We start from the raw sequence: 25,603 nt of genomic DNA on the forward strand, positions 1-25,603 counted from the left end.
AGCCAGGGTAGGAGAGCTAGCTGGCCAGGCACTGGTGGGACAAAGCATGCGCTCCATGAGCAGTTAATAAAGCTGTTGAAACTCCAGGCTGTTTGGCCTCCAGTGCTGAAGATTGTATGACAAGAGATGGAGTTTCTAGAAAACTAGAGAAGACAGTGTCCTCTCACTCAGCCCTCGCCAGGACAAGTGAGGATGTTACTTGTTTCTGTCTCCATACTTCAGAAGGGACAATGACAAATTAGTGTATTCCAGCATAGGTGGCCTCGGGCAGTGCAAAGGACTAGAGGGGCTCCAGAAAAAAGGCCCCAAAGCCATAACTTTAGGGACCATCCTCTCGAAGTGACAGTGAAGGCCTAGGTGGCCAGGAATCCAGACTCACCTGACTCATTCTACGTGAGGAAGAATTCTGTCCAAGTCAGCCAGGCTTACTGTGGGGCCTGGAGGAACTCAAGAGGTCTCAGGGCCTCGAGCTGGAAGCTGAGAGCTGGCAGGAGGCTGGGAACCAGGCCTCCCATACTTGCTGCTTCCTGTCTTGCCATAAAACAGCATTTCCTTCTTCCTGGGCGGGGCGGGGGGGGGACTGGTCAGAAAATACTGCCCAGCCTTGGCATTCTGTAACTTCCCAGACCACACATGATGCTCAAGCATACTGTTTAGGACAAGTAGTGGGCCAGAGAGCCAGGGAGCTCTTAACAAACAATGGCACCCTGGTACTCCAATGGCAGGTCCTCAGAGTTGGCACTCTTCAGAGTCCCATGTGTCCTCCTCTCCCAGGGTTCAGCACTTTGGGAGTTTGCAATTTCCAAAGACTTGCTTTTCTTTGGACATGTACCACATGTGCACAGAGACCTAAGAAATGAAGGGTTCTCTTTTGTATGCCTAATGTCTCTCTAAGAGCCTCCTAGCTGTGGCTGTCTTGCTGAGAGACGTGAGCTCAACGGGGTGCGAGTGCTGCGCTGCGCTGAGGGCCTGGTCCAGGGCCATGGGCATCCCTTTGGAGATGGGAAGATGTGTGCAAAGCTGGCTTGGCATGGGGCCTGGCCATCATGCCAGGAGAGCCTGACTGAAGTGGGAGACTGGGTTCCCCACTCTCTTGGGCAAGACCTGAACCAATGTGATCTTTCTGCTCCCACCAATCTTCGTACCTACTTAGTGTCCCAAAGACATACCAGGTGGGCGTGGCCCCTGCCCATACTTAGGACTGGTACCTTCTGCCTCTGCTGGGCACAGAATCTCCCCGGCCTATCTACATCATAAGTATTCTTGGCTGTGTGTTCCTTTGGTGAACCTAGGGAAGCAGTGTGTGTGTGTGTGTGTGTGTGTGTGTGTGTGTGTGTGTGTGTGTGTGTGTGTGTGGTGTATGTGAATTGTAGGGCTTGAACTCAGGGCCTAAGCTTTTTTTGCTCAAGGCTAGCTCTTTACTACTTTGAGCCACAGTACCACTTTTGGTTTTTCAATGGTTAATTAGAGATAAGACTTGTTTGCTTGGGCTGGCTTTTAACCATAAACCTCAGACCTCAGTCTCCTGGAGTAGTTAGGAAATATAGGTGTGAACCTCTGGCACAGGGCTCAGTTGGGAGCTTTGTGTCTGTTTCATTGTTATTGTTTTGTTTTATATGGTATGAGTATTGGGGCCTAAATTCAGGGCTCAGGTCCTGAGTACTGTCCTGAGTTTTCACTCAAGGCAAGTACTCTACCACCTAAGCCACACCTCCACTTATGGCTTTTTAGGCTGGTTAATTGGAGAGAAGAATCCCATTCACGTTCCTGTACCCATTGACTTTCACTCACCATCCTCAGCCACTTGTGCCTCCTTGTGTCTGGGTTTTAAGCTGAGGGACAAAGGAGGGTCTTGCCATCTTGTCTGGGCAATTGTGAATATTAGCTTGCTTGCTTTCTGTCTTTCTTGCCAGTCTTGGGGCATGAACTCAGTCTGAGCACTGTCCTTGGGCTTTCCTCAAGGCTAGCACTCTACCACTTCTGGCTTTTTCTATGTGTGTGGTACCCAGGAATCAAACTCAGGTCTTTGTGCATGTTAGACAAGCACTCTACCACTAGGCCAAACTCCTGGCCCATCCTTCTTTCCTTTCTACCTCTTTCCTTTCTTTCTTCCTCCCTTCCTTCCTTCTTTTTTCTCTCTTCCTTCTTCCTTCCTTTCTCTTTTTCTTTCTTTTTTCCATATATTTTTATTGTAATTAATAGAAGGGTTACATGATATTTGCCTGATAGAAGGTGCATTAATTCACATACATTGATACCCTTTCACATGTCTTGGTCCCCATTTCCCTCCCCCTCTTCTCTTTCTTTCTTTCTTTCTTTCTTTCTTTCTTTCTTTCTTTCTTTCTTTCTTTCCTCTTTCTTTCTTTCCTTCTTTCTTTCTTTCTTCCTTTCTTTCTTTCTTCCTTTCTTTCTCTCTTTCTTTCTTTCTTGTGCTGGTCCTGAGGCATAAACTCAGGGCCTGGATGTTGCCCGTGAGCTTCTTTTGCTCAAGGCTAGAGCTTTACCACTTGGAGACACAACTCCATTTCTTCTTTCTGGGGAGTTTAATAAAGGTAAACGTTTCACCATCAGGCTCTGGTAGCTTACACCTGTAATCCTAGCCACTCAGGGGCTGATGTCTGAAGATCATGATTGTAGCCAGGCTGGGCAGGAAAGTCCATGAGACTTTTGGTACCCTAGGATTCATGGCTGCTAGTTCCAGCTACAGACTTCAGAGCCACCATTCTGTGGGCCTAGGAGGCAAGGTCTACTTAGAGGGCTCTGGGGCTGGGGAAGCACCTTCTGGAGTCTAGCTTTGTCCTTGTTCAAGGTCAAACACCCACTTGTCTTTGTGAGTACAACCAGATACATGAACATGCCCAGAGATGGGGCTCGAGCAGAGGGGTCTGAGGACTTTGTTCTGGGAGAGCATTCTTGGGAGCTATGTGGGGGATGGACTTTTAGTCCCAGCTCAGATTGAGGCAATTTAGTGACTTAGGCCCCCTGGGAATTCCCATGGGGGTGGGGCCGCCTCAAAGCCGCCATTGTCGCCCCCCTTGCCCGCCTGACTGTCTGGGGCCTAAAATAGAGCAGGAATACAACGATCTCGTGAGAAGTTTCTGGCAAAGGGATAGTGGGGGTTGGGGAGGGCGTGAGTATCCGCTGGGAACCCTCGAATTTGAAGCTCTCAAAGCCTAGATGCCCGGCCTGGACACAGGGAGCCGGGAGTCCACTGGGGGTGGATGGGTGGGTGGGGCTCGGGTCCCAAACCCGTCCTGCTGTGGCTGAGGCTGGGTGGTGTTCTGGCGGCAGCTCTGCCCTGGAGGTGCTAGGTGACTGTGGAGCCTCGGTTTCCCTGATCTGCTGAGTTGGGGACTTCAGCGTCTGTGCCAAGCCCCTGGTATACAAGCCAAGTGTCCCAATACAGACCCAGGTTATTCCAGGGCCGATCGTGGGTCCATCCCCAGTCACAGAGCAGGTCCCTCTGCTTCTCCGCGTCTCAGATTCCTCATTTGTAAGGTCCTGAGCCCCTCCCCGCTGCTCCTCCGCCAGCCCCTCCACGGTGCAGGTGCAGTCACCTTTCCACACCCGCCGTGGGCCAGGCCCTCCACCCTCAAGGCCTGCGGGGCCGAGCTGGCGCTCCCGGTTGTCCATGTGAGGGAACTGGATTTGTTTTTTATTTGTTTTTTGTTTTTCAAACCAGTGTCCAAGGGGGACGTGGCTTAGAGCCTCTGTGGCTGGGCCCACCGCGCCGGAGCGTTGGCCAGGCGCGCCCTCCAGCGGCCGCCCTGCGCACCACCTTGTCCCGCGGCCCGAGTGGCTGGACCAGGGGTGGGTTGCGGGGGTAGCGGAGTGGGGGTGTGGGGGGAACAGAGGTGGAGTAGAGGAGGGGAAAGAGCTGAAAGTCCTCTCGCCTCTTGGCTTCCGGAGACCCCATTGCAACTGCGCGCTCCGCCCCGGTTGCCACGGAGACGGCGTGTACACAGTTTCCCCTTTCCCTTGCCACGGGTCCTAGGCCTGGCCCTGCCCGCGGGACGAAAGATCACCTAAAGAAGGGAGCCCGCCGGGCTGGGCACCCCTGAAGATTGGGGCCTCAGGGATGTTGGCCGTGGGGAGAGTGAAGTTCTTTGGGCATCACCGTGGGGAGGTGAGGGCCCAGCCTGTTCTATCTAGGCTCTAGGCTCCTGACATGGGGTCTTATAAGTGGCTCTATGTAGTGTATAGGGTGTGTGTGTGTGTGTGTTCATTCATTCTCCATACGCTGAGCTCCAGCTCCAGAATGGATTCTTTTATCGTCTTTATTTTTGCTGCCAGTCCTGGGCTTGAACTCAGGGCCTGGGTGCTGTCTTTGAGTTTTTTCACTCAAGTTGAACACTCTACCCCTTGAGCATTTCCACTTCTGTTTTCTGGTGATTAGTTGGAGATACAAGACTCACAGATATTCCTGCCCTGGCTGCGTTAGAACCATGATCCCCAGATGTTGAGCCTCCGGAGTAGCTAGGCACAATCCACTAGTGCCTGACTGGACTCTTATCTCCTAGCCTCTGGGTTTTTTTTTTTTTTTTTTTTTTTGCCAGTTGTGGGCTTGAACTCAGGGCCTGAGCACTGTCCTTGGACTTTCTCAAGGTTAGAGCTCTACCACTTGTGCCTCAGCACCATTTCTGGCTTTTTTCTATATATGTGGTACCGAGGAATTGAACCTGGGTCTTCGTGCATGGTAGGCAAGCACTCTACCACTAGGCCAAACTCCCGGCCCCTAGCCTCTGGTTTTTACAAAGGGCTCCAGGGTTCTTGGGATCTGGTTCTGAAGATTATAGACTCAGGGCTTAGAGCAGGTTTTGGACTTGTATGCGTTCAGCTTTAACTCTAGAATGGGCTGAGAGACTTCTGGGTTCCAGCTCCAGGCTCAAGTTTACAGAGGATATGGAGGTTTAGTGGGCTTCAAGTCCAAGCTCCCACCCAGGTTACTGGGCAGTTTACGGCCTTTATAGGCCTACATGGTGACAACAGAGGGGACAGGTGTCTCCTGCCCTAGAATGGGGCCACTCTTTTGCTCTCCTTCCAGGTCAACTGCTCTGCCTTCTCCCCTGATCATCGGATACTGCTCACAGCCTCAGAAGACGGCTGTGTCTACGGCTGGGAGACCCAGAGCAGACGGCTGTTGTGGAAGCTGGCTGACCACACAGGTGAGGCTCTGCAGTATGACTAGTACCTGGAAGCCAAAGGGTCTAGTTTGCTATTGCGAAGCTCAGTTCAGTCACCTTCTATGTGGAGGAAAAGCATGGAGCAAGAGAGGGCTGGGCCTAGGGCTTCCATATCAGACCAGGAGTATGAACAACTTTTGCCACTTTAACCAACTTAAACCTATAGGTCCCTGTGGCCTTCAGTGCAACTCACACTGCAATTAATGCCCAATAACTCTCTTTGTTTTGAAATACCGAAGCTAGCCAGGTGCTGGTGGCTCATGTCTGTAACCCTAACTACTCAGAAGGCTGAGATCTAGCCTGGGCAGGAAAGCCTGGCAATTTTTTTTCTCACCAGTCCTGGGGGTTGAACTCAGGGCCTGGGCACTGTCCCTGAGCTTCTTTTGCTCAAGGCTAACACTCCATTGAGCTGTAGCATCGTTTTCTGTGTATGTGGTAGTGAGGAATCGAGCACAGGTGTTCATGCATGCTAGGCAAGCACTCTGCCACTAAACCACATTCCCAGCCCCAGTGAAACTTATCTCCAATTAACCGCCAGAAAAACAGAAGTGGTGCTGTTACTGAGTCGGTAGAACTCTGGCCTTGAGCAAAAAGAGTTCAGGGACAGTGCCAAGGCCCTGAGTTCAAGCCCACAATCTACACCCCCCCCCAACAAAAAAACAGTGCTTTTCAACAGCTTGTTCTCTCCCTGAACCCCCGCTCCCAATTCTGGCTGTGACTGCTCTAGGTACAGTCATATAATATTGTCAGGTGACTGCTATATTTCCCTTAGCTTAATGCCTTCAACAGCTATGTTGTACCTGACATTTTTTGGAATGTTGTCACCTGAGCTATCTCCTCCCTAACACAATGGGGTAGGACAAAACAGTGCCAAACTAGTACCTAGTTCAAACTATGAACTCAGTAGGAGATAAAAAAGAAAAAAACAAAAACCAGGCACTCGGGCACTGGTGGCTCATACCTGTAATCCTAGCAACCCAGGAGGCTGAGATCCTAAGATCATAGTTCAAAACGAGCTCTGAGAGGAAAATCTGGGAGACTCTTGTCTCTAATTACTAAGAAGTTACTGAGTAGAGCTGTGGTTCAGGTGGTAGAGTGCTAGCCTTGAGCAAAAACTTCAGGGACAGCATTTAGAATTTAAGAGCTGGAAATGGTACAAAACAAAGACCCAGGCAATAAAAGTGCAGAATGATCAGGGCAGGCCATGGAAAGCCAGGTTGAGGCTAAGGAGTCTGATGGTGATGAGTCTGGGCTAAGCTATTAGATTGTTTGAGAGGAACTGCCTGTATTTGATTTGGGTAGATTAGATTGAGGGTTACAGTCTGAGGGAGGAGAGGTGGGTGAAGAGCTAGTGGTGGGCACAGGCTGGGAGAGCAGCTGTTTCCCTGCTCCAGGTCCGGTGAAGTTCTGCCTCTTCTCCCCGGATGGCTGTCTCTTTGCCAGCTCCTCCAAAGACTGCACCATCCGACTGTGGGACGTGGCCAGGGCCAAGTGTGTGCAGGTGCTGCAGGGTGAGTGGGTCAGGCAGGCCTGGGGGCCTCCAGCCAGGACAGGGATCCTTTGTGGATGGAGTTCTGTGACACATGCCAGCCCCGGGCGGGGGTCTGCAGGTCACCGGCGGAGTGTGGAAACTATGAGCTTCAGCCCTGACTCAAGGAAGCTGGCATCAGGTGGCTGGGACAAGCAGGTGATGCTCTGGGAGGTGCAGGTAGGTGGAAAAGCTGGGGCCTGGCTGGAGATTTTGTCCACTTTGTGCCTCTTGTTCAGTGCACCCCCACCCCAAGAGTCATCCCCAACTACAACTGCCTTCAGCCACAACCCTTCTCTTTGTGCCCAGCTGTGGAGCACCTCTGGGCAGGGCAGGGCACGGCAGTCCCTGCCCCTAACTGCCTCCCATGGCTCCTAGTTTTCTTTTTCTTAGTCTGGCCGTAATCTGGGTCTCCTGACTGGGCACCGGGACTGCATCCAGAGCAGCGACTTCTCCCCCAGTGCTGACTGTCTGGTGAGCCTAACTGCACCCCACCCTGCCCCAGCAGCCACAGGGAGAGTCTCACTGTCACTGCCCAACAGGCTACTGGCTCCTGGGACTCCAGTGTCCGCATTTGGGACCTCCGGGCAGGAACACTGGCTCTCACTCACAAGGAGTTAGAGGGTCACCGTGGCAATGTCAGCTGTCTATGCTATTCGGCCTCTGGCCTCTTGGTAAGCTTCCTGGATGGCCCTGACTTAGGGTGCAGGCCGTATGGGAGCTGAGCCCCTGACCTGGAATGGTCTGTGCAGGCATCTGGATCCTGGGACAAGACCATTTGCATCTGGAAGCCCACAACTAGCAACCTGCTCCTTCAACTGAAGGGCCACTCCGCCTGGGTGAAGAGCATGGCTTTTTCTCTTGATCAGCTGCGGCTGGCCAGCGCTGGCTACTCTCGCACGGTACCTAGCTCTTCCTCACTTTCCCCACATGATCACATGCCTAGCCTGTTCAGAAGTGGGAAAGACCCAAGTACTGCCTATTCCAGGCTTCCACATTCCCTCTATACCTGACTCATCCTCCAGCTTTTTTTTAGCCAGCCCTGGGCACTGATCCTGAGCTTCTCGGCGCTCAAGGATCATGCTCTACCACTAGAGTTACAGCATCACTTCTTAGATGTTTTCAAGCAGTTCCTTTGAGTTCTAAGAGTCTCATAGGGATTTGTTTTTTTGCCCTGGCTGGCTTTGAACTGGGATCCACAGATCTCAGCCTATTGAGTAGCTGGGATTATAGGCGTAAGATACTGGACCTAGTGATCCATGGGCACCCAGCTGTGCTTTACGCTCCCTATTTTACTGAGTCTAGTAAACTTCTGTCTGGGATGACTTGAAGCAACAATCCACCAGATCTCAGCCTGAGTAAAAAGGATCATAGCAGGTACAAACCATTTAAACTTGCCCATTTTTACTTCCAGGTTAAAGTCTGGGACCTTAAGACAGGAAAGTGCCTTGAGAGCCTGAAGGTAAGGCTGGGCTCATAGCACCTGAAGGAGCAGCATTAATGACGCCCTGACCCCACAAGGGACCTGGGGGTCAGGTAGGAATTGAGAACCCAGAGCTTGATATTGCTTCTAGCAAGGATCCCTGGATGTGGCCCATTCCTGTGTCTTCACCCAAGATGGGAAAATCTTTGTGTCTGGAACTGCAGCTAAGTGACATAAAGTCCACTGCTCAAGTCACTGAGTCCTGCCAAGGGTCCACAGGAGACAGGAAAGCTCTGTACCACAGGAACAAAGGAACTGAATGCTGCAAGACCACATGGCCAATGGCAGGAGCCCAGCCCACCCCCTGCCCCTCCAGCAAGCACAAAGCAACACCGGTCAGGTTTTCATTTTATTGTTGTGGCGCCGCTCAGGCCTTGACAGCGTACTTGCGCAGAGGGTACAGCCGCTCCTTCCGCTGCTGCTTCTTGGTCTTCAGCTTCTCTTCATGCTTGGTGAGCCGCCGGCGCAGGGCTCGAGTCTTCTTAGGCCGTAGGTCCAGGGGCTTGTACTTCTTGCCCTGCCACATAGATGTATAATGATTGAATCTGACACCAAGATAGGATCAGGGGCTAGGCGACTACAGAAGGAAAGGAAGCTGCTGGGTCAAGGAAGCCCTGGGAGGGTTCTGGAGGGATGGGTACAAGGGGGAGGGGGAGTCACATGCCCCAGCCTGGCATGGGGGCAGAACTGTGGTGAGGCGGGGGTGACATTGAGCCCTAACTACCCCATTCCCCAAGACTTAGAGCACCCTCAATCTGTGTTCCTCTACTGGCCAGCCAGAAAGCCAAAGCCACGATACTGGACCTGGGGGTCATTACTGCTACTCTAGTTCTAAGCTACTAGTTCTAAAAGAACAGCAGAGGAAGGTGAAGATAAGCCCATGCAGACACACGGGCAGAGGTCTGACCTAATCCTCTCACACCTTTCTCTCCCCAACCCTGCATCCAAGCATGAAGCCTTGTTTTGGGTGCTGGTGCCACAATGAAATAATTTAGTATGAGTTTGAGATTTCCAGCCAGGGAGGCACTCTCTCACAGGGCAGCCTTGGCCTCTAGCAAGCCCAACTCACCTAGAACACTGTGGTCCAAACAGCAACCACCAAACACATGAAGCTTCATAGAGGATTTACACTAAACCGCAATTCCTCCTGGGCTGCCAGCAGGGCTCAGTGGTGGAGTGTTTGCCCAACACACACAGGGCCTGGGTTTAACGCTTAGCACCACCCAAATTAACTTAGTTCCCCAGTCACTACAGCCAGGAAGCACTCAACAGTACATACGGGCAGGGTTTTGAACCTTAGGAAAGCTCCTATAAGTGTTTTTTTTTTTTTTTGGGGGGGGGGGCAGTCCTGGACTTGAGCTCAGGGCCTGAGCATTGCCCTTGGACTTTCTCAAGGCTAGAGCTCTACCACTTGAACCTCAGCACCACTTCTACCTTTCTTCGTGCATGCTAGGCAAGCACTGTACCACTAGGCCAAACTCCCGGCCCTAGATGCGCATGCCCCTCGCAGGTGTCAGCAGCCAAGTCTTAGCTGCGGCAGGCCCATCCAACATAAGGTAGTTTGCAGAAGTAATCAAAGCTTCTCATTATTTCAAGTAAGCTGATTATCCTGGATAGTCAGTAAAAAGAAAAGTCCCTCTGTTCCCTCAACACTACTGCTGTCTGGGGGTCTTCTACCTGTGTCATGAGTTCCAGTAGGCTTCTGCTGTGTCACCCAATTCCTACCAGTAAATCAAGTGTTCAAAATGTGTGTGAACTGCCTCCTGCTGCTTCTTTTGGAATCCCGATAGCACAAATATTAAGGGCAAGATCATAAAGTGCTTGCCAATATTCCAGGCTGGGAACCTTGGCGCATGAAGAAATCTCCCAGAACATCTGGCCAATCCTGGGGTAACTCTGGGAAACCTCATCTCTAAAGTTGTAAACTTTCTCATGCCATGAGAACAGCATGCATTTAGCAAAACAGTTCATCTAGGGTGTGCAACAGCTTTAGGTCTGATCTCCAGCACCCCAAAACATACCCACCCCAATGTTTTAAGCACTCAGCTAGGAAAGCTGGATTTAAAACACAAGTCTTGCTGGGTGTTGGCGGCTCACGCCTATAATCCTAGCTACACAGGAAGCTAGGATCTGAGGACTGAGGTTTGAAGTGAGCCTAGGTGGCAAAATGCATGAAATCTTATCTCTAATTCACCAAAGGAGCCAGAAGCAGAGCTGTAGCTCAAGTGGTAGAGAGCTTGTCTTCAGCAAAAAAGCTCTGGGACAACACCCAACATACACACTCCAGGCAGGCAATCTAAGAGAGCTGGAATTTGATTCCTGAAGCCAACCCACAGCTCCCTCACCTTGTAGAATTTCCTGAGGTTTTCTTTCTGAGTCTGGTTGATGACGGTGAGAACACGGGCGATGGATTTACGAACAACTCGGCTAGAAAACAGAAACATCAGTGAGGACGGGGCAGAAACACAATGCTCCCCCAGGTCCTTGTGGGCAAGCAGAGCAGACTCATGCATAGTAATCCAGGAAAAAGGGTAAGGAACACCTCCAAGCCATAAGGGCCTGCAAAAAAAAAAAAAAAAAGAAAAGAAAAAAAACCAGCCCCACGTGTGTCATGGATGCACAAGCTGGCACCTGAACGACTACTGTCCGACCTACAGCCGCTCTCAAGCCACACGTGCCCTTCCACTCCGGTCGCTTACATTTTGGAGAGTTTGGACGCCGCGCCACCCGTCACTTTGGCGACGCGCAGCTGGGACAGCTCCACCTTCAGGTCATCCAGCTGTTTGAGCAGCTCCTCCTTCTTTTTGCCGCGAAGATCCCGAGCTTTAATCTTAGCCTGCGCGGAAAATGTCCGAGTTCAGTCGCCTCTCGAGGCCCCTGGGGCACCCCGGGCGGCTGCGGCCGGCTCTCCTGTAGGACCGCCACCGCACTCGGCACACGGGAAGCCTCGGGGGCCCAGGCCGTCCCGCGCGGCCCCCCAGACCGACGGTACGGGCAGATGAGACCCCCAGGCTGAGCCCGCGGCCCCCCACCCAGCTCCCGTGATCCAGTGGCACTCGGATGGCGCCGGATCCCTTCGCCCTCACCATAACTGCAAGCTGCTGCTGCGGCCGTCCCTGGTCCAAGGGAAAGAGGAAGAGGCGGGATTGAGCCCTGCAATTACTGCCGGGTGACGGTGTGCGCAGCCAATGGCGTCGCGCCGGTGAAGCCTGGCCCCGCCCTCCACCTTCCGGAGAGCGGCGGAGCATCTCGGCTCCCCATCCCCCCCCGCGGAGCGGACGACGGCTTACAGCTTGTTCTGCGGTCCCAGGCAGCACCTCAGGGACTCAGAGTCCTGGAGTGATCAGCAGTTAGTCAGAGATGGCGTAGTAAGCTCTCGAATCTGACCATCCATTCGGGCAGCTTAGCAGACCTCGCAGAGGTACGGGGTGCCGGGGAGTGAGGGATCGGCTTTCTGTGATTTTTTTTGCCAGTCCCGGGCTTGAGCTCAGGGCCTGAGCACTGTCCTTGGACTTTCTCGAGGCTAGAGCTCTACCGCTTGAGCCTCAGCACCACTTCCGGCTTTTTTCTGTGTATGTGGCACCGAGGAATCGAACCCGGGCCTTCCTGTATGGTAGGCAAGCACTTTAACCACGAGGCCAAACTCCCGGCCCCTGTTTTTACTTTGAGACTGTTCATGCTGGCGACCCTCCTTCCTCCGCTGCCACTGTGCTGGGATTACAGGGTAACCCTCCATGCTCCGTAGGAGAGAGGGTTTGGGGTGGGCCAGAGGCTGATTCTAGAACGTTCTAGTGGAGGCAGCTTGGTTTAGACTTCTGTTTTGGCTCTACTTGGCATTGATTTAGGCCTCACAATTGCTGACACCTTATGGGTAAGCCTCATCCTCGGCCTTTTTATGAGCTGGTTATTTTTGGGAAAAGGCCTTCCTGCCCAGGCAAGAGCCTCAACCACTGCAAACTAGAATGGGCCCCACATGCCACCACACGTGTATTTCCCGTTGGGATGGTTTCAGGAACGGATCAGCCGGACCTGGGAATTGTCTTTCCTCATCTCAACCCCCACCCCCAGCTACAGCATGCCTTGGGTTGAGCAGGGGGTCTTGGGCCATACTCTTCCCACCCAAATTGCCATCCTACTGACTTCCAAGTGGCTAGGATTACAATTGTGTGCCACTGGTGATTTGAGTCCCCTTGGGGGACGCAAATTCCGGCTCTGTTGCCAAGGAATTCTTGATACTCTTGGGAAATCCCTTCTCTTCCCTGGAGTCAGTTTTCTCATTAGCAAAAGAATATACTTAGAACAATTAGAGAAGATACACATAAAGTTCTCAACCCAACAACTGATGCACAATAAAGTACCAGCTCTTATATCCTCCAACCCCTCCCTCCCCCAGTTCACCTATGCTTAACTCAGAGTAGCACAAATTCAGCTGTCCAAATGAAAGAAAAATGGATGAGTGGCCAAAATCCAGCTACAGTAAACTTGCCATCTCTAGGAAGCTGCACTACCTCAGGTCTGTGTCCCTACCTGTGCCACCCAGGACCTAATGCCAATTCAGAGTAAAATGAACACTTTAAAGTCCAGAAGGTGTTTAGGTGTTACTGTCTGGGTAGTTCCACTCTCAACTCAACCAGCAGTACTCTGGTGTTGCTCCATTGCCACTAACAGAGATATGCCACCTCTTAGAGCTCTAGTTAAAGCCAGATTGTCTTGCTGCTGTCAGGTGGCAGGAAGACCACGTCTCACAAGGATAACAATCTCGCGTCCCAAGCTCTGCAATCCTTTTTTAGCTCCAGACATGCTAAATTAAGGGACATGTGTATGTGTCTACCTCCATGGCCAACCTGGAAATTTCCTGGCAACAGAAACACCTAATTGTGGTGTTTAGGCCAGCACATGGATACTTGTTGCATGGATTCATGAGCCTTATTCCTAACCACAGGGATGCAGGACTTCAGGAGGTGAAGGTTCATGGGGAAAAGAACAGAGGCTATTCTTGACATGGATTCATTTTGAATAGAAGGCTAATATTGGTATACAGGGTCTATGCTGTCTACTTTCCAGTTCTAGTAGAGTTCATTTATGCCAGTCTGGGGCTTGAACTCAGAGCCTAGGTGGGCACTGAGGTTTTTTTTGTTGTTGTTGTTGTTCTTAGTCTTGTGTGACTGTTGTTCTTTTCACTGAGGTTTTTTTTATTTATTGTTCAAAGCTAACACTTTCTTTTGGTTGGTCATAGGGCTTGAACTCTGGGTCTGGACACTGTCCCTGAGCTCTTCAGCTCAAGGCTAGCATTCTACCACTTTGAGCCACAGCACCACTTCAGGTTTTTCTGGTGGTTAATTCGAGTCTCACAGACTTGCATGCCCTGGCTGGCTTCAAACCATGATCCTCAGATCTCAGCCTGCAGAATAGCTAGGAATATAGGCATGAGCCACCTGTGCCCCATTCAAGGCAAACACATCACTTGAGTCACAGCTTCACTACTGGCTTTTCACTAGTTAGAGATAAGAGTATCTGAACCATGATCCTCAAATCTCAATCTTCTGAGCAGGCATGAGCCTAGACAATTATTTTATTTTTGTGGTGCTGGGAATAACCCAGCCCTCCAGCATACTAGGCAAACACTACCATTAAGCCACAAACTCAACTGTATGTTTTTGTTTTTGTTCTTTTTTGCCAGTCCTGGGCTTGGGCTCAGGGCCTGAGCACTGTCCCTGGATTTTCTCAAGGCTAGGGCTCTACCACTTGAGCCACAGCACCACTTCTGGCTTTTTTCTATGTATGTGGTACCAAGGAATCAAACTTGGGTCTTTGTGCATGCTAAGCAAGCACTCTACCCTTAGGCCAAACTCCCGGCCCCTCAATTGTCTGTTTTTGTCATCTGAGACCCCTATTTCTCCTACATGCCACATCTAATCTATCAGCAAATCTTGTGGGTTCTGTCTTCAAAATACTCTCCTCACCCTTTTTTGGCATCTTCCTGGTCTGATCTACTATATCACCTCCTATATCACATATTTATCGTGGCTTTTGCTCCCACATCTGTTCTCAGTATAGCTGCTAGATTCCTTTTTCAAACTTACCGAAAATTTGATCATGTCACTGCTGGGTTTTGAATTACCAGGGCTTTCCTAAGTTAATATCGTACCCTTACCTTGTATCTAAGAAAATCAGACACTGTATAACTTTCTCCTCATACTTAAGTTACACACAGTATAATAGGGTTGTTTGTTTGTTGAGATAGTCTATGTAGCCCACACTGGCCTTGAACTTGTGAACCTCAAGCCTCCAATCTCCTGAGTGCTGTGATTACAACTGTATACCACTACACCAAGCTTTATATTCTATCAACCTGAGTGGAATGGAAAGTTCATGACCATGAACTGGTACATTTCATTCAACAGTTTATTGAAGGCTGACTCACTTTTTTTTTTTTTTTTTGCCAAGTCTGGGGCTTGAACTCAGGGCCTGAACATTGTCCTGGGGCTTTCTCAAGGCTAGCACTCTACCAATCGAGCCACACCACCACTTTGGGCTTTTTTCTGTGCACGTGGTACCAAGGAGTGGAACTTAAGGCTTCATGCATACTAGGCAAGCACTCTACCACTAGGGCACACTCCCAGTCCCTGTCTCCTCACTTCTAAAATGAATTATTTCTGCTTTGAAGTTCTTTCTGGCTGGGGTACTCTGGGGATATGAATTTGTTGTCTGGATATGAGTCCCAAAGATTTTTTCCCAAGATACAGAGCACAAATGCAGAGTTTTTTTTTTTTGTAATTAGTAAAAGGGTTACATGATATTTGCCAGATAGAAGGTGCATTAATTCACATACATTGATACCCTTTCACATGTCTTGGTACCCGTTTCCCTTCCCCCCACACCCCCCAACAAATGCAGAGTTTTGACTCCCACCTCCGACATCATTCTATGCACATATTTGCCACTCTGGGAGCCTGTATATCAACCACAGTTAGGCTTCATCAAAATCTGGCAGTTTATTATTATTTTTTTTTTTGTCGGTTGTGGGACTTAAACTCTGGGCCTTGGCACTGCCCCTGCGCTCTTCAGCTCAAGGCTACCGACCTACTCCATGAGCCACAGTGCACCTCCGGCTTTTTTTTTTTTTTTTCTGGTAGTTAATTGGGGATAAGAGTCTCTCGGACTTTAGTGCCCCTGCTGGCTTTGAACCTCGATCCTCAGATCTCAGCTTCCTGAGTAGCTAGGATTACAGACATGAGCCATCACGCCCTGTTTAGTATTTTTAATCTCAGGTGTCCAAAGCAATAAATCCTGTCACATTTCCACTACTGAATTTTACAAACAAGAGTATTATCAAATGAAAATGGAATGGAAATCTCATACTATTTGAAAAGACCCATTGTACCCGAAAGCCAAGCTCAAAGGTCCGTTCCGTCCTCCAGCGTCTAATCCCAGCGTTCCGGTCATCCTGCACTTTGGGCTAACCGTCTTCCCTAATCGATCCTGGCAATTTTTCCAAGATCCACCTTACCGGTCACCCAGACTGCTGAGTGCCCAGGGTCCGGCCTGGATCTTTAAGCCAGTATGGAGACCACAAACGTCCCCCACCCTCTCCTCGCCCCCCATTCGCAGCGGTCTCCGCACCCTACGTTAAACCGCGTGCAGCGTTTCGTCAGCCCCTCGGGTATACGCTTCAGACGTTGAACCACAGGGTCCTTTCTGTGAACACACACAGGCTCCGCGGCTCAGGCCTCCCTCTCGCGTCGCAGCCCCGGCTGTGAGGCCTCGTCGGCCTTCAGTCCGAAGGTACGTGCTGCGGAAGGCCTGTCCTGCTCGGAGAGGCGATCAAGTGGGCCTTCTCCTGGGGTCCCAGGGTCCACTCTGTCTGGGTCAGGCTCAACCACGACCGGCGCTGGGCCTGAAGCAGCCCCTTGGTGGGCCCAGGGATCGACCGGGGCGAGAGAGAGCTGGAAAACGAGCGTGGTGACGGCGTACTCGATGCCAGGCCTGCTTAGCTCGCCACGGTGGGAGACCAGAAGACCACAACACACGGGGTCGCTTCTCCCGGATCGCCCCTCCTAGACCCGCCCTCGACTTCCGGTTCCGGCAGGACCCGGAAGTGGGTGGGCGGTGGCTGCGCGCGGAGGAGGTGCCGGGTCGCCGCTTCCCGCCCCCGAGCCGGAGCCGGAGCCGGAGCCGGGGCTGGTCCTGAACTGAGCGGAGCGGAGGTCGAGCGCGGAGCGGAGCCGGCTGAGCGGGCGCCGAGCTCCCGTCATGGCCCGGAACACGCTGTCCTCGCGCTTCCGCCGAGTGGACATCGATGAGTTTGACGAGAACAAATTCGTGGACGAGCAGGAGGAGGCGGCGGCGGCGGCGGCGGGCGAGCCGGGCCCGGACCCCAGCGAGGTGGACGGACTCCTGCGGCAATATCCTTCCCGGCGCGGCGCCCGGCCCTCGCCTCCCCTTCGGCCCGGACTTCCCTGGGCCTCGCCTTCCCACCTTGCTTGCTGTGGCCCGGCGTCCTCCTCCGCAGGCCGGCGGCCCAGCCGCCCTCCGACCCGGCTTTCCCCGGGCTTTGTCCTCGCAGTCCCGGGCTCCCGGCGTCTTCCTCCCTGGGGGTGCGGTCCCCTTAGACCCCCGGGCCCCGGGGTGTCGGCTCCCTGGGCTACCCAGCAGGCTTCACCTTCCCCCTCGTCTCTGCCTTCCCCTGGCAGCACCTAGGGCCATCACCGGGTGGCTTTCGGGAGGGGCGGAGGTGAGCCGCCGGGGTGGCTGGGGTGGGGTGGGGGCGCACAGATCTCCTGGGCCGCCCTACTGGCCTGGGCCCGATTTCCGCAGAACTTGGAAAATAGGTGGCCGGCTGCGGGGAAGAAAGGGCCGGGGGTGGAGGGTGCTGTCGAAGGCCAGCCTGAGATTAAGCTTGTGCGGCTCTTACTCCGGAATCATCTAATACCAACTCTCCTTCCCCGGTCTCTTCCTCTGAGCACACTGGAGTTGCATGGTGTCAGCCACACTCAACAAGTGAATTGTAGCTCCCCCAGTAACCTCCTGGCACAGGAAGTAGTGGGAAAAGCTAGTCGTTTAGAGCTAAGAAAAGTCTTAACATGTAAAGTATAAAAGTAGAGCCCCATGTCTCGAAATGACTGTTCCTGTGGTCACAGAAAATAGACACGTAGAACAGAAGAATAAAAATAGAGGTGATGGTGCCAAGTCCGTGCCCCTGTGGTTCCCCTAGCAGTTTGAGCAAAGGAAACTGTCTTATTCTCACAGGAAGACTTTTTCTTTATTCAAATGGTATGACAGGAAGTGTGTACCCCTCCCCCGCACTCGCCAGGGCAGGGTTGGAGGCTCCTGCTGTGTATAAATCAGGTTCTGGGTGTTTGATGGGTTGACTCAGCTTAGCAAGTCAGGCCCACTGCTTTTGGGAGGAGTCCTGTCCTGCTCCTCCAATATGCCCTTAAAACAAAAGGCGTCAGACTGTACAGGAATGTGTTTTCAAAGGTGGAGATTCACTCTTTTGTTTCCTGCCCCTCCAGATTCCCCACTTACATGAGAAGGGCCCCTCCCAAAGGAAGGTTGGTTTTTTACTTGGTGCATGCCTGGCTCTGGGGCATTCAGTGCTGAACAGCTCTCCTGTCAAGTGTTTAGAACTGTTAGTTCACAGATGAAGAGGCCAAGGTCTGGTCAGTCGCTGCTAGGACTTGTTGAAGGTCAAGCCTCCACAAGCCCCCAGCCAGTCACTGGTTCCTTCAGGCAGCTCAGCACATGCTGCAGGCATGGTAGTTTCTCCCTCTTGGCATCACAAACCTTGTTGCCATGTGGAGTGCACCTCTTGCTTGGGGAAAGGGAGGTTAACAGGTGAGGATGGAAATCCAGCAAATGTGGAACCCAGGTAGGCAGGAGGGTGGAATTGTTGTTTGGATCCCTAGTACATGCTCAATGTTGATCTTTCCTTCCAGCATTGCATTTTGGTATAGAACTTCTAAGGGTCTTAGGAGAGTAGGGAGGACGAGATAAGAGAGGCTGGGACTGGGGCCCCTCTTCGATCTATGCTGGGAAGGGTGTCATGGCTGTAGGTCATCCAGATGAAGTAGGAAGCTCTTGGACTCTCCCTTGAACTAGTGGTGTGACTTTGCATGGGTCACACATCCTTCCAAGTCTTTGTCCTCCATCACATGGATCACAGCCACACCAGCCTCATCAGATCCAAAGCAGATGTCCTGGGAACACTGGGTTTGGTGCAGAGCAGCAGAAGGGATTTGTAGGAAGAACCCAGGTTTGGGGCCAGCTGGACAGCCGAGCTTTTAAGCCTTGGGCAGGTAAATGCCCTTCTCAGAGCCTCTAGAATGGAGAAAGAAGTCCTTGTCATAAAGAGGTGTTGGAGGGAGATAATGAAAGTGCCTGACCTAGAAAGTGAGACCCAGTGGCCATACTGGGTCCCTTAGCTCCTTTTCTTCCTAAGTGAAGCAGCTGCTGGGGCTTGAAACCAGACTGTAACAGGGGTTACACTTGCACTCCTGCTATCTTCCAGGAAGCTCAGCAGTATTTGGAAACATTGTGATTGTCACAATTTGGAATGCTGCTGGATGTGTGGAGAGGCTAGAGATGCCATGGAGCGTCCTGCAGGTCTCAGACTAGACCTCATATCAAAGAATTATCGGGTCCAAAAATGTCTATTGCTGTGGTTCAGAATGGTCCAGAGGAAAGGAAGCTGGGCAGGGTCCCCCAGCCTCACACCCTGTGATTGCAGGGATAACCCCCCTAGCTCCTAGATCTTGCCTACTAGGGCTGTGGTGCTTGTTTGCCAGGCTGGTGTTTGAGGGAGCCACCTAGAGCAGCAGCAGCTTTTTGCCTTGCAGGTTAGCTATGTCTTTACTGTTTTCTATGGTTCTGTGGATAAGTGAGTACGCCTGCTGGTGGTGGTAGCAAGGTACCCCTCAGGCCTCAGATTGTATGTTAGAAAAGGGGTTATGAGGAAGAGGTTATCAGGACTGGCTCTTGCTTGGGAAAAAGGATTAGGATGGGTAGGGGTGGGCTGCCTTTCTCATGTTAAGGTGAATCAGAGCCAAGCACAGAGCTGGGGAACCGGCAGTTGCTTCCCTGTGGTATAGACCAGTCTGGCCAAGATGGAGCCCACAATGGGGAAGCGGAGAGTTGAGCTTTGCAACAGAGACCCTGTCTGCCTACATGGGCATTGCTGCATGAACAGGGGTAAAGACCTGATTGGCAGAGCCATTCCTTGTTCTATTTTTGAAGCTTTTTGGCTGAAGCCAGTTTCACAGGAGGAAATGAAAGTTGGCTGATGTAATTCAGTTTAAAATAGGTGTCACCTTTGGGGACCTAACCCAGATTGTAATTTCTTTTGTGTGCTGGGTGTCTAGAATTCAGGGGGAAAATGTGTTAGGAATGCAGCTGTGGTGTGGCAGTGGGGGAGCAGAGACTAGCTTATCTTATTGGGAAAAGGTTCTTTTATCTGTTGGGACCTCACTGACCTAGGCAGGGATTTTTTAGAGGGGTGGTCAGTCATAGCGCTTGAACTCAGGGCCTGGATACTGTCCCTGAGCTTTTGCGCATAAGGCTAGCACTTTACCGCTTTGAGCCATAGCACTGGTTTTCTGGGGTTAATTGGAGGTAAGAGTCCTCAGATCTTAGATCCCTGAGTAGCTAGGATTGCAGGCATCAGACACCAGTGCTTGGCTAGGAAGGGGTATTTTATTTTAATATGTCTTGATTTCCTTAGTTTGATAGGCAGTGGGTGAAGAGTTAAACTTGTTTGTGCCTGCTTTTTTTTTTTTTCCTGCTTTGTAGACTGAGAGGATGAAATGGCTTCCAGTCCCTGGAAGCCATGGTTGCTCTGAGGGCCCCATGGGACAGGTCGTGTACCCAGTGTCAGGCAGGTGCAAGGCAATCAGCCAGATTTACCATTACTTCCCCTTCAGGGGGCAGTTACTTAGAAGTGACCTCCACTCTCCTCCATGGCTCAGGTAGGCGATGCCTACCAGAGAGGCTGGCACTGGGTGGAGTTGGTGTGGAGATCCCTCAGAAGCTGTTTTTGAGTGAGGATATTATGAAAGCATGGACACGCTTGGACTTAGCCATCCTTAACTGCCCATGATGCACAGGGGACATGCTTCGGGCCTTCCATGCAGCCTTGAGGAACTCTCCAGTCAACACCAAGAATCAAGCTGTGAAGGTAAAGTGATTGCTTTGGCAGCTCTTGTGGGGCCCCTGGGACCAGGCCTGTGCTTGCCTTTCTCTCTCGGCTCCTTGGGGTGAAGGGAGTTAGGCTCATCTTTGTTAGTGGGAGTGAGGTGGCATTGGGAGTGCTTCCAGGAATGCCCTCTGACATGACTTTGACCTGCCGGGGGTAGGTCCTGGGCCTTCAACATGCTGCACAGTGCTCTTCCTCTAAGCTATAGCCCAGTACCAGAGCTGTCAGCGTTTACCATAAAAGCCCAGGGTCTGGTGGAGTGAGAAGTCAGCTGATCTATACAACAGCTAATAGTTGTCTAGTGGGGCTTTATCACTTTTGTGGACTGTTGAGTAGGTTTTGTCTGCAGGGGTATTTTAGGTGGTTTTTAGACTTTCTTTTTCTTTCATTTTTTTTTTCTTTTGGTCAGTCCTGGGGCTTGAACTCTAGGTAAGAGCCACCACACCCAGCTTTTAATTTTTTGCCATGCCTGGGCTTGAGCTGAGGGCCTGGTTCTGAGCCTGAGCACTGTCCTTTGGCTTTCTCAAGGCTAGCACTTTACCACTTGAGCCACAGCACCACTTCTGACCTTTTTTTTTTTTTTTTTTTTAACGCATGTGGTACTGAGGAATTGAACCCAGGTCTTCATGCATGCTTGGCAAGTACTCTACCACTAGGCCAAGCTTCCTGCTCAGGATTTTCTTTTATTTTTTTAATTTACATTTTTATTTTTAAATAGGGGGTAATTTATAGTGACAAGAGATACCATGTACACTTAATGTTATGTATACTTAATGTTAAAAATGAAAATCTGACAAAGCCAGCCCGGGTACAAAATGACCTGAGATTCTTATCTCTAATTAATCTCTAAAAAACGGGAAGTGGGGCTTGGCTGAAGGGTAGGGCAGTAGCCTTGAGCTGAAGAGCTCACGGACAGTGTCCAGGCTGAGTTCAAGCCCCATGACCCACAAAAAAAAAGAAAAAAAGATCTGAGCCAGGCACTGGTGGCTCATCCCTGTAATCCTAGCTACTCAGGAGATTGAGATCTAAGGATCACAGTTCAAAGCCAGCCCGGGCACAAAAGTCTGTGAGACTTTTATCTCCAGTTAACCACCAGAAAACTGAAGTGGTATTGTGGCTCAAGTGGTAGAGTATTAGCCTTGAGCTGAAGAGCTCAGGGATAGCACCCAGGCCCAGAGTTCACCTCCCACAACGGACAAAGAAGAAGAAGAAGAAGAAGAAGATCTGTAAGTACAAGAAATGGATAAATACTTTAAGTGGCTTTTATCAATTTCAGATTTTTTTTTCCTTTTGCAGTAAGGGAGTTTGAACTTACTGCCTTTTATTTGCTATTCTTTTGCCCTATTACTTGAGCCACCCCTCTAGCCTTGTTTTTGGCTGGTTATTTTATTTTATTTATTTTTTATTTTTTTAATTGTAATTAATTAAAGGGTTACATGATATTTGCCAGATAGAAGGTGCATTGATTCACATACATTGATACCCTTTCACTGGGCTGGTTATTTTATTTATTTATTTTTTGCCAGTCCTGGGGCTTGAGCTCAGGGCCTGAACACTGTCCAGTCCATGGTCTTTCTCAAGGCTAGTGCTCTACCACTTGATCCACAGCACCATTTCTGGCTTTTTCTATGTATGTGGTACTGAGGAATAGATCCCGGGTCTTCATACTTGCTAGGCAAGCACTCTACCACTAGGGTGGTTATTTTGGAGATAGATTGTAGTGAACATTTCTGTCTGTGCTGATATTGAACCATTCATCAGATCTCAGCTTACTTGTACAGTGTGAACCATTCATGCCTGGCACTTTCACAGTTCTTGGATTTCCTGTCTTTAAGAACTGGGTGAAAAGATGGAATTATTCTTACTTTTTTGTGCTAGTTTTGGGGCTTGAACTTGGTGCTGTCCCTGAACCTCTTCCTGCTTAAGGTAGCGCTCTACCACAGCAGCGCGTCCAGCTTCTTGAGTAGTTTATTGGAGATAAGAGTCTCACTGGGACTTTTCCTCCAACTGCAGTGTTTACATCTCAGCTTCTTAAGTAGCTAGGATTACAAGTGTGAGCCACAAGCATCTGGATTGTTGTTGTTGTTGTGTGTGTGTGTGTGTGTGTGTGTGTGTGTGTGTGTGTGTGTGTGTGTGTTTTCTCCCCCAATTCTGGAGCTTGAACTCAGCTGGTAGGCACTGTCCTTGGGCTTTCTCAAAACTAGGGCTCTACCACTTGAGCCATAGTACTATGTGGGCTTTTTTCTGTGTATGTGGTACCGAGGAATTGAATCCAGGTTTCGTGCACGGTAGGAAGCACTCTTATCACTAGGCCACACTCCAGGTCCCTGTTCCTGAGTTTTTTCACTAACAAGGCTAGCACTTTGCCACGGGAGCTACAGCTCCACTTCCGGTCTTGTTGGTGATTAAGTGTAGATAAGAGAAATAATTCTTAGTGCATGATCAAAACTCTAAATCTTGGTCCCAGAAAGAACAGCCTCCCTCCAGCTGGGATTTAGCATCGTACAAAGGTGGAAGGACATTGCTTCTTTAGTCGGGGTACAAATGCTTCAGGCATCTTCAGTCCAGTAAAGGCACCATCAACGTGTGATCGTGTGGAGTTTAAGGCCTGGCGAGTGTCATCAAAAAAGAAACTGAAGCCAGGTACTGGTGGCTCATGGCACTACTCAGGAGTCTGACATCTGTAGATCACAGTTTAAAGTCAGCCTGAGTAGGAAAATCCATGAGACTCTTATCTCCAGTTAACCAGCAAAAAGCTTGAAGTGAAGTGATAGCGTAAATGGTGGAATGCTAGCCCTGAGCAAAAAATCCCAGTTCAAGCCCCAAGACCAGCACCAAAAGAAAGAAAAGGCTGGGGCGGGAGATGCAGCTCAGAGGAGGAGCACTTGCCTTGGAAGCCTGAGGCCCTGGCTTCCATCTCCACAGCCACAAGAAAAATGCTGATCTTGGCCCTAGTAAACTACGTACTCCTTCCAAAGTAAGTACAACATCCAAATAAATAACACAGAAATAAGGGAAATTATTTAACGAAAGTATTTTAGCCTTCTTGTGTTCTAACCATCTTTCTTAGATGAACTAGAAGTTGGACACTGTCTCTGGTGAGTTCTGCCCGTCTGATGCGGTACTGGGAGCACAAATCGGGAATGACGCGGCCTCAATCCCCTTTTCTTCCCTCTGTAGGAACGAGCTCAGGGTGTGGTGCTGAAAGTGCTCACAAACTTTAAGAGCAGCGAAATCGAGCAGGCTGTGCAGTCACTGGACAGAAATGGGGTTGACTTGTTAATGAAGTACATTTATAAAGGGTTCGAGAAGCCCACAGAAAATAGCAGTGCAGTGTTACTCCAGTGGCACGAAAAGGTACGTAACAGCCCCAGCCGGCCAAGCTTCCCAGAACCAACGTGGGACGTCTGATGGGCTGGGCTAGTGCAGCCACTGCTGCCACTCCCTTCTCCCAAGAAGCGGCTGGTGGGATCTGCTGGCTTCCTTCTCCCACGGCCTTTGCTTTTCAGCTGTGGATTTAGGCCTGGTAGGACAGTCCCCTTAGTCCAGGACATGGGCAGTGAGTGGCCCGGCAACATGAGGCTGGCCGCTTGCTGAGGGAAAGGAGGCTGGAGCTGGGTATCACTGGCTCCCACCTATGATCTTACCTCGTTGGTGGTGGAACTGAGGTTTGAAATTAGTCCACAGACACAAACAAGGCCATGTGTTAATGTGTCACTCTGCGCCCCCGCTTGTCCCTCACCTTCTAATAGCACTTCCGTGCACGTGTCTGGCACGTGCTATGACTAACATAGCACGTGCCCTTCCCAAGGAGCTCAGCCTTGAACTTTTCAAGAACTGGGGTTGGGAGTCTGAGGCAAGTGCTCTATCAGTGAGCTACCTAGCTGGTGTGTGTGGGTAGCCCTGGGGGAGCTTGGGTCCTTCCATCCTGCCTCAGGGGACTTGCCCTGTCTGGCCAGCCAGCTCTCAGGACTGGCATGCATTTCCGTGCTTAGGCTCACACTGACAAGTTGGAAGCATTTATGTTGTCTCAGAGAAACTTGGGCTGTGCTGTGTGCTGAAAGACAGTAGCCACAAGCTAGATTCGTCTCAAAGGGCAATTCTCAGGACCTTCAGCTCTAGAGTGGGGCTCCTTTCCTAGAAAGTGGTCTGTACTGCAGAAGACTTTCTCAGGAGTCTGGCATGGTAGAATTTAGGGCTTGGAGCATGTAGTATGTCTCCCTGGTAGGTCAGGACTCTTGTTCTGGGCCAGCCAAGTCTCACTTGACGTTTCCTTTTCCTGCCCCACAGGCCTTAGCTGTAGGAGGCCTAGGCTCCATTATAAGAGTTCTTACAGCAAGAAAGACTGTTTAACAAAAAGACTCATGTTACCTTGAGAAGAATTTTGGATGCCCAGGCTGGTGAAGAAGGAATTGACAGTGAACTTACCTTCCTAGGAACGCCCAACTAAATATTTCAGGAGACATATCCGCGGACATGTATTTTATTTTCAAGGTGGAGGGAGAAGTTTTCTTACTGTTTCCTAAATCCTTGCAGGACCTGAGTCTCTGCTTTTGCTGTGGGACTGTCTGCGATGACTGGCTGGCGTCAGTTAGGTGTGCCTGTGTGCGCTGCCTGTTTAACATGGGGAGGGGTGGTCTGGGCAGGTGCAGATCCAAGGGCTGTGGTGAAAGGGAGCCTGTTTTGTTGTTTTGAAGTGGAAAAACCCTGAGAGTTTGTACAGACATTCTGTCTTCGAAGAGAAGGCTTCTCTCTCTCGGGCTCATTGTAAAGTGCCTGCTGCATCAATAAAGCTCTTGGCTCATTAGTATGTAATTTCAGTGTGTTTCCTGTATGTAACAAATGGGATGGTAATGAATGAGTTGGACTGCTCTGGAAAGTCACTGTGGAAGGGTGGACGTGTATGTCCATCTAGCTGACCCTGGGGAGTGAGCAGGGCCAGGCCACAGGCCTCTTGCCACATCAGTACGGGAGCTTTGGCTACAGTGCTGCTGGCTGCTGTAAGAGGCATTTTGCCGAGTAACTATTTATTGTTTCTTACTCTTTTGATTTGTATGTAATTTTGGAGCTTATTTAATTTAATAAAGTGCCAAACATTTAATCATTGACCAAGGCTTTACAAGTCTTCCATTTGTGTGGCTGCGCCTGCTCACCACCTCATCCTGGCTCTGCTGGGCTGCAGACAGGTTTCCTTTCCTGAACTCACCAGAACCAGGCAG

General features: G+C 50.7%; 3 protein-coding genes across 4 annotated transcripts; 2 read left to right on the forward strand and 1 right to left on the reverse strand.

Annotated features, from left to right (window-relative positions):
- Nucleotides 1-3,990: 3,990 nt before the first annotated feature.
- On the forward strand, nucleotides 3,991-8,447 carry Wdr38 (WD repeat domain 38). The gene is made up of 9 exons (XM_090330622.1): nucleotides 3,991-4,126; nucleotides 5,045-5,165; nucleotides 6,578-6,694; nucleotides 6,794-6,891; nucleotides 7,105-7,185; nucleotides 7,254-7,385; nucleotides 7,464-7,613; nucleotides 8,126-8,173; nucleotides 8,286-8,447. Exons 1-9 carry the CDS (start codon nucleotides 4,079-4,081, stop codon nucleotides 8,364-8,366), a joined length of 876 nt encoding a protein of 291 aa, XP_090186748.1. The 5' UTR covers nucleotides 3,991-4,078; the 3' UTR covers nucleotides 8,367-8,447.
- Nucleotides 8,448-8,530: 83 nt separating this feature from the next.
- Nucleotides 8,531-11,457, reverse strand: Rpl35 (ribosomal protein L35). The gene is made up of 4 exons (XM_090330618.1): nucleotides 11,281-11,457; nucleotides 10,894-11,030; nucleotides 10,540-10,621; nucleotides 8,531-8,711 (listed from the first exon to the last, which is right to left on the reverse strand). Exons 1-4 carry the CDS (start codon nucleotides 11,440-11,442, stop codon nucleotides 8,562-8,564), a joined length of 531 nt encoding a protein of 176 aa, XP_090186744.1. The 5' UTR covers nucleotides 11,443-11,457; the 3' UTR covers nucleotides 8,531-8,561.
- A 3,890-nt stretch (nucleotides 11,458-15,347) lies between these two features.
- Arpc5l (actin related protein 2/3 complex subunit 5 like) lies at nucleotides 15,348-25,492 on the forward strand. 2 transcript variants are annotated; one of them, XM_090330619.1, is made up of 4 exons: nucleotides 15,348-16,599; nucleotides 20,294-20,366; nucleotides 23,565-23,741; nucleotides 24,675-25,492. In XM_090330619.1, exons 1-4 carry the CDS (start codon nucleotides 16,448-16,450, stop codon nucleotides 24,735-24,737), a joined length of 465 nt encoding a protein of 154 aa, XP_090186745.1. In that variant the 5' UTR covers nucleotides 15,348-16,447; the 3' UTR covers nucleotides 24,738-25,492. The 2 variants fall into 2 exon arrangements, with proteins under 2 accessions (XP_090186745.1, XP_090186746.1); XM_090330620.1 differs by lacking the exon at nucleotides 15,348-16,599 and adding an exon at nucleotides 17,055-17,194 and having other exon boundaries at nucleotides 20,296-20,366.
- The last annotated feature ends 111 nt before the right edge of the window (nucleotides 25,493-25,603 follow it).

The sequence above is a fragment of the Megascapheus bottae genome, chromosome 3, assembly GCF_031878675.1.
Source record: "Megascapheus bottae isolate mThoBot1 chromosome 3, mThoBot2.hap1, whole genome shotgun sequence".
NCBI lineage: Eukaryota > Metazoa > Chordata > Mammalia > Rodentia > Geomyidae > Megascapheus > Megascapheus bottae.

Bases quoted from the DNA above. Each gene is read 5' to 3' on its own strand.
- Wdr38 (XM_090330622.1), top strand. From the start codon at position 4,079: ATGTTGGCCGTGGGGAGAGTGAAGTTCTTTGGGCATCACCGTGGGGAG. The intron at 5,166-6,577 runs GTGAGGCTCTGC...TCCCTGCTCCAG, and splicing joins GAAGCTGGCTGACCACACAG to GTCCGGTGAAGTTCTGCCTC. The intron at 7,386-7,463 runs GTAAGCTTCCTG...TGGTCTGTGCAG, and splicing joins ATTCGGCCTCTGGCCTCTTG to GCATCTGGATCCTGGGACAA.
- Rpl35 (XM_090330618.1), bottom strand. From the start codon at position 11,442: ATGCTCCGCCGCTCTCCGGAAGGTGGAGGGCGGGGCCAGGCTTCACCG. The intron at 11,031-11,280 runs GTGAGGGCGAAG...TTTTCCGCGCAG, and splicing joins AGCAGCAGCTTGCAGTTATG to GCTAAGATTAAAGCTCGGGA. The intron at 10,622-10,893 runs GTAAGCGACCGG...TCTGTTTTCTAG, and splicing joins GCGTCCAAACTCTCCAAAAT to CCGAGTTGTTCGTAAATCCA.
- Arpc5l (XM_090330619.1), top strand. From the start codon at position 16,448: ATGGCCCGGAACACGCTGTCCTCGCGCTTCCGCCGAGTGGACATCGAT. The intron at 16,600-20,293 runs ATATCCTTCCCG...CCCATGATGCAC, and splicing joins GTGGACGGACTCCTGCGGCA to AGGGGACATGCTTCGGGCCT. The intron at 23,742-24,674 runs GTACGTAACAGC...CCTGCCCCACAG, and splicing joins TACTCCAGTGGCACGAAAAG to GCCTTAGCTGTAGGAGGCCT.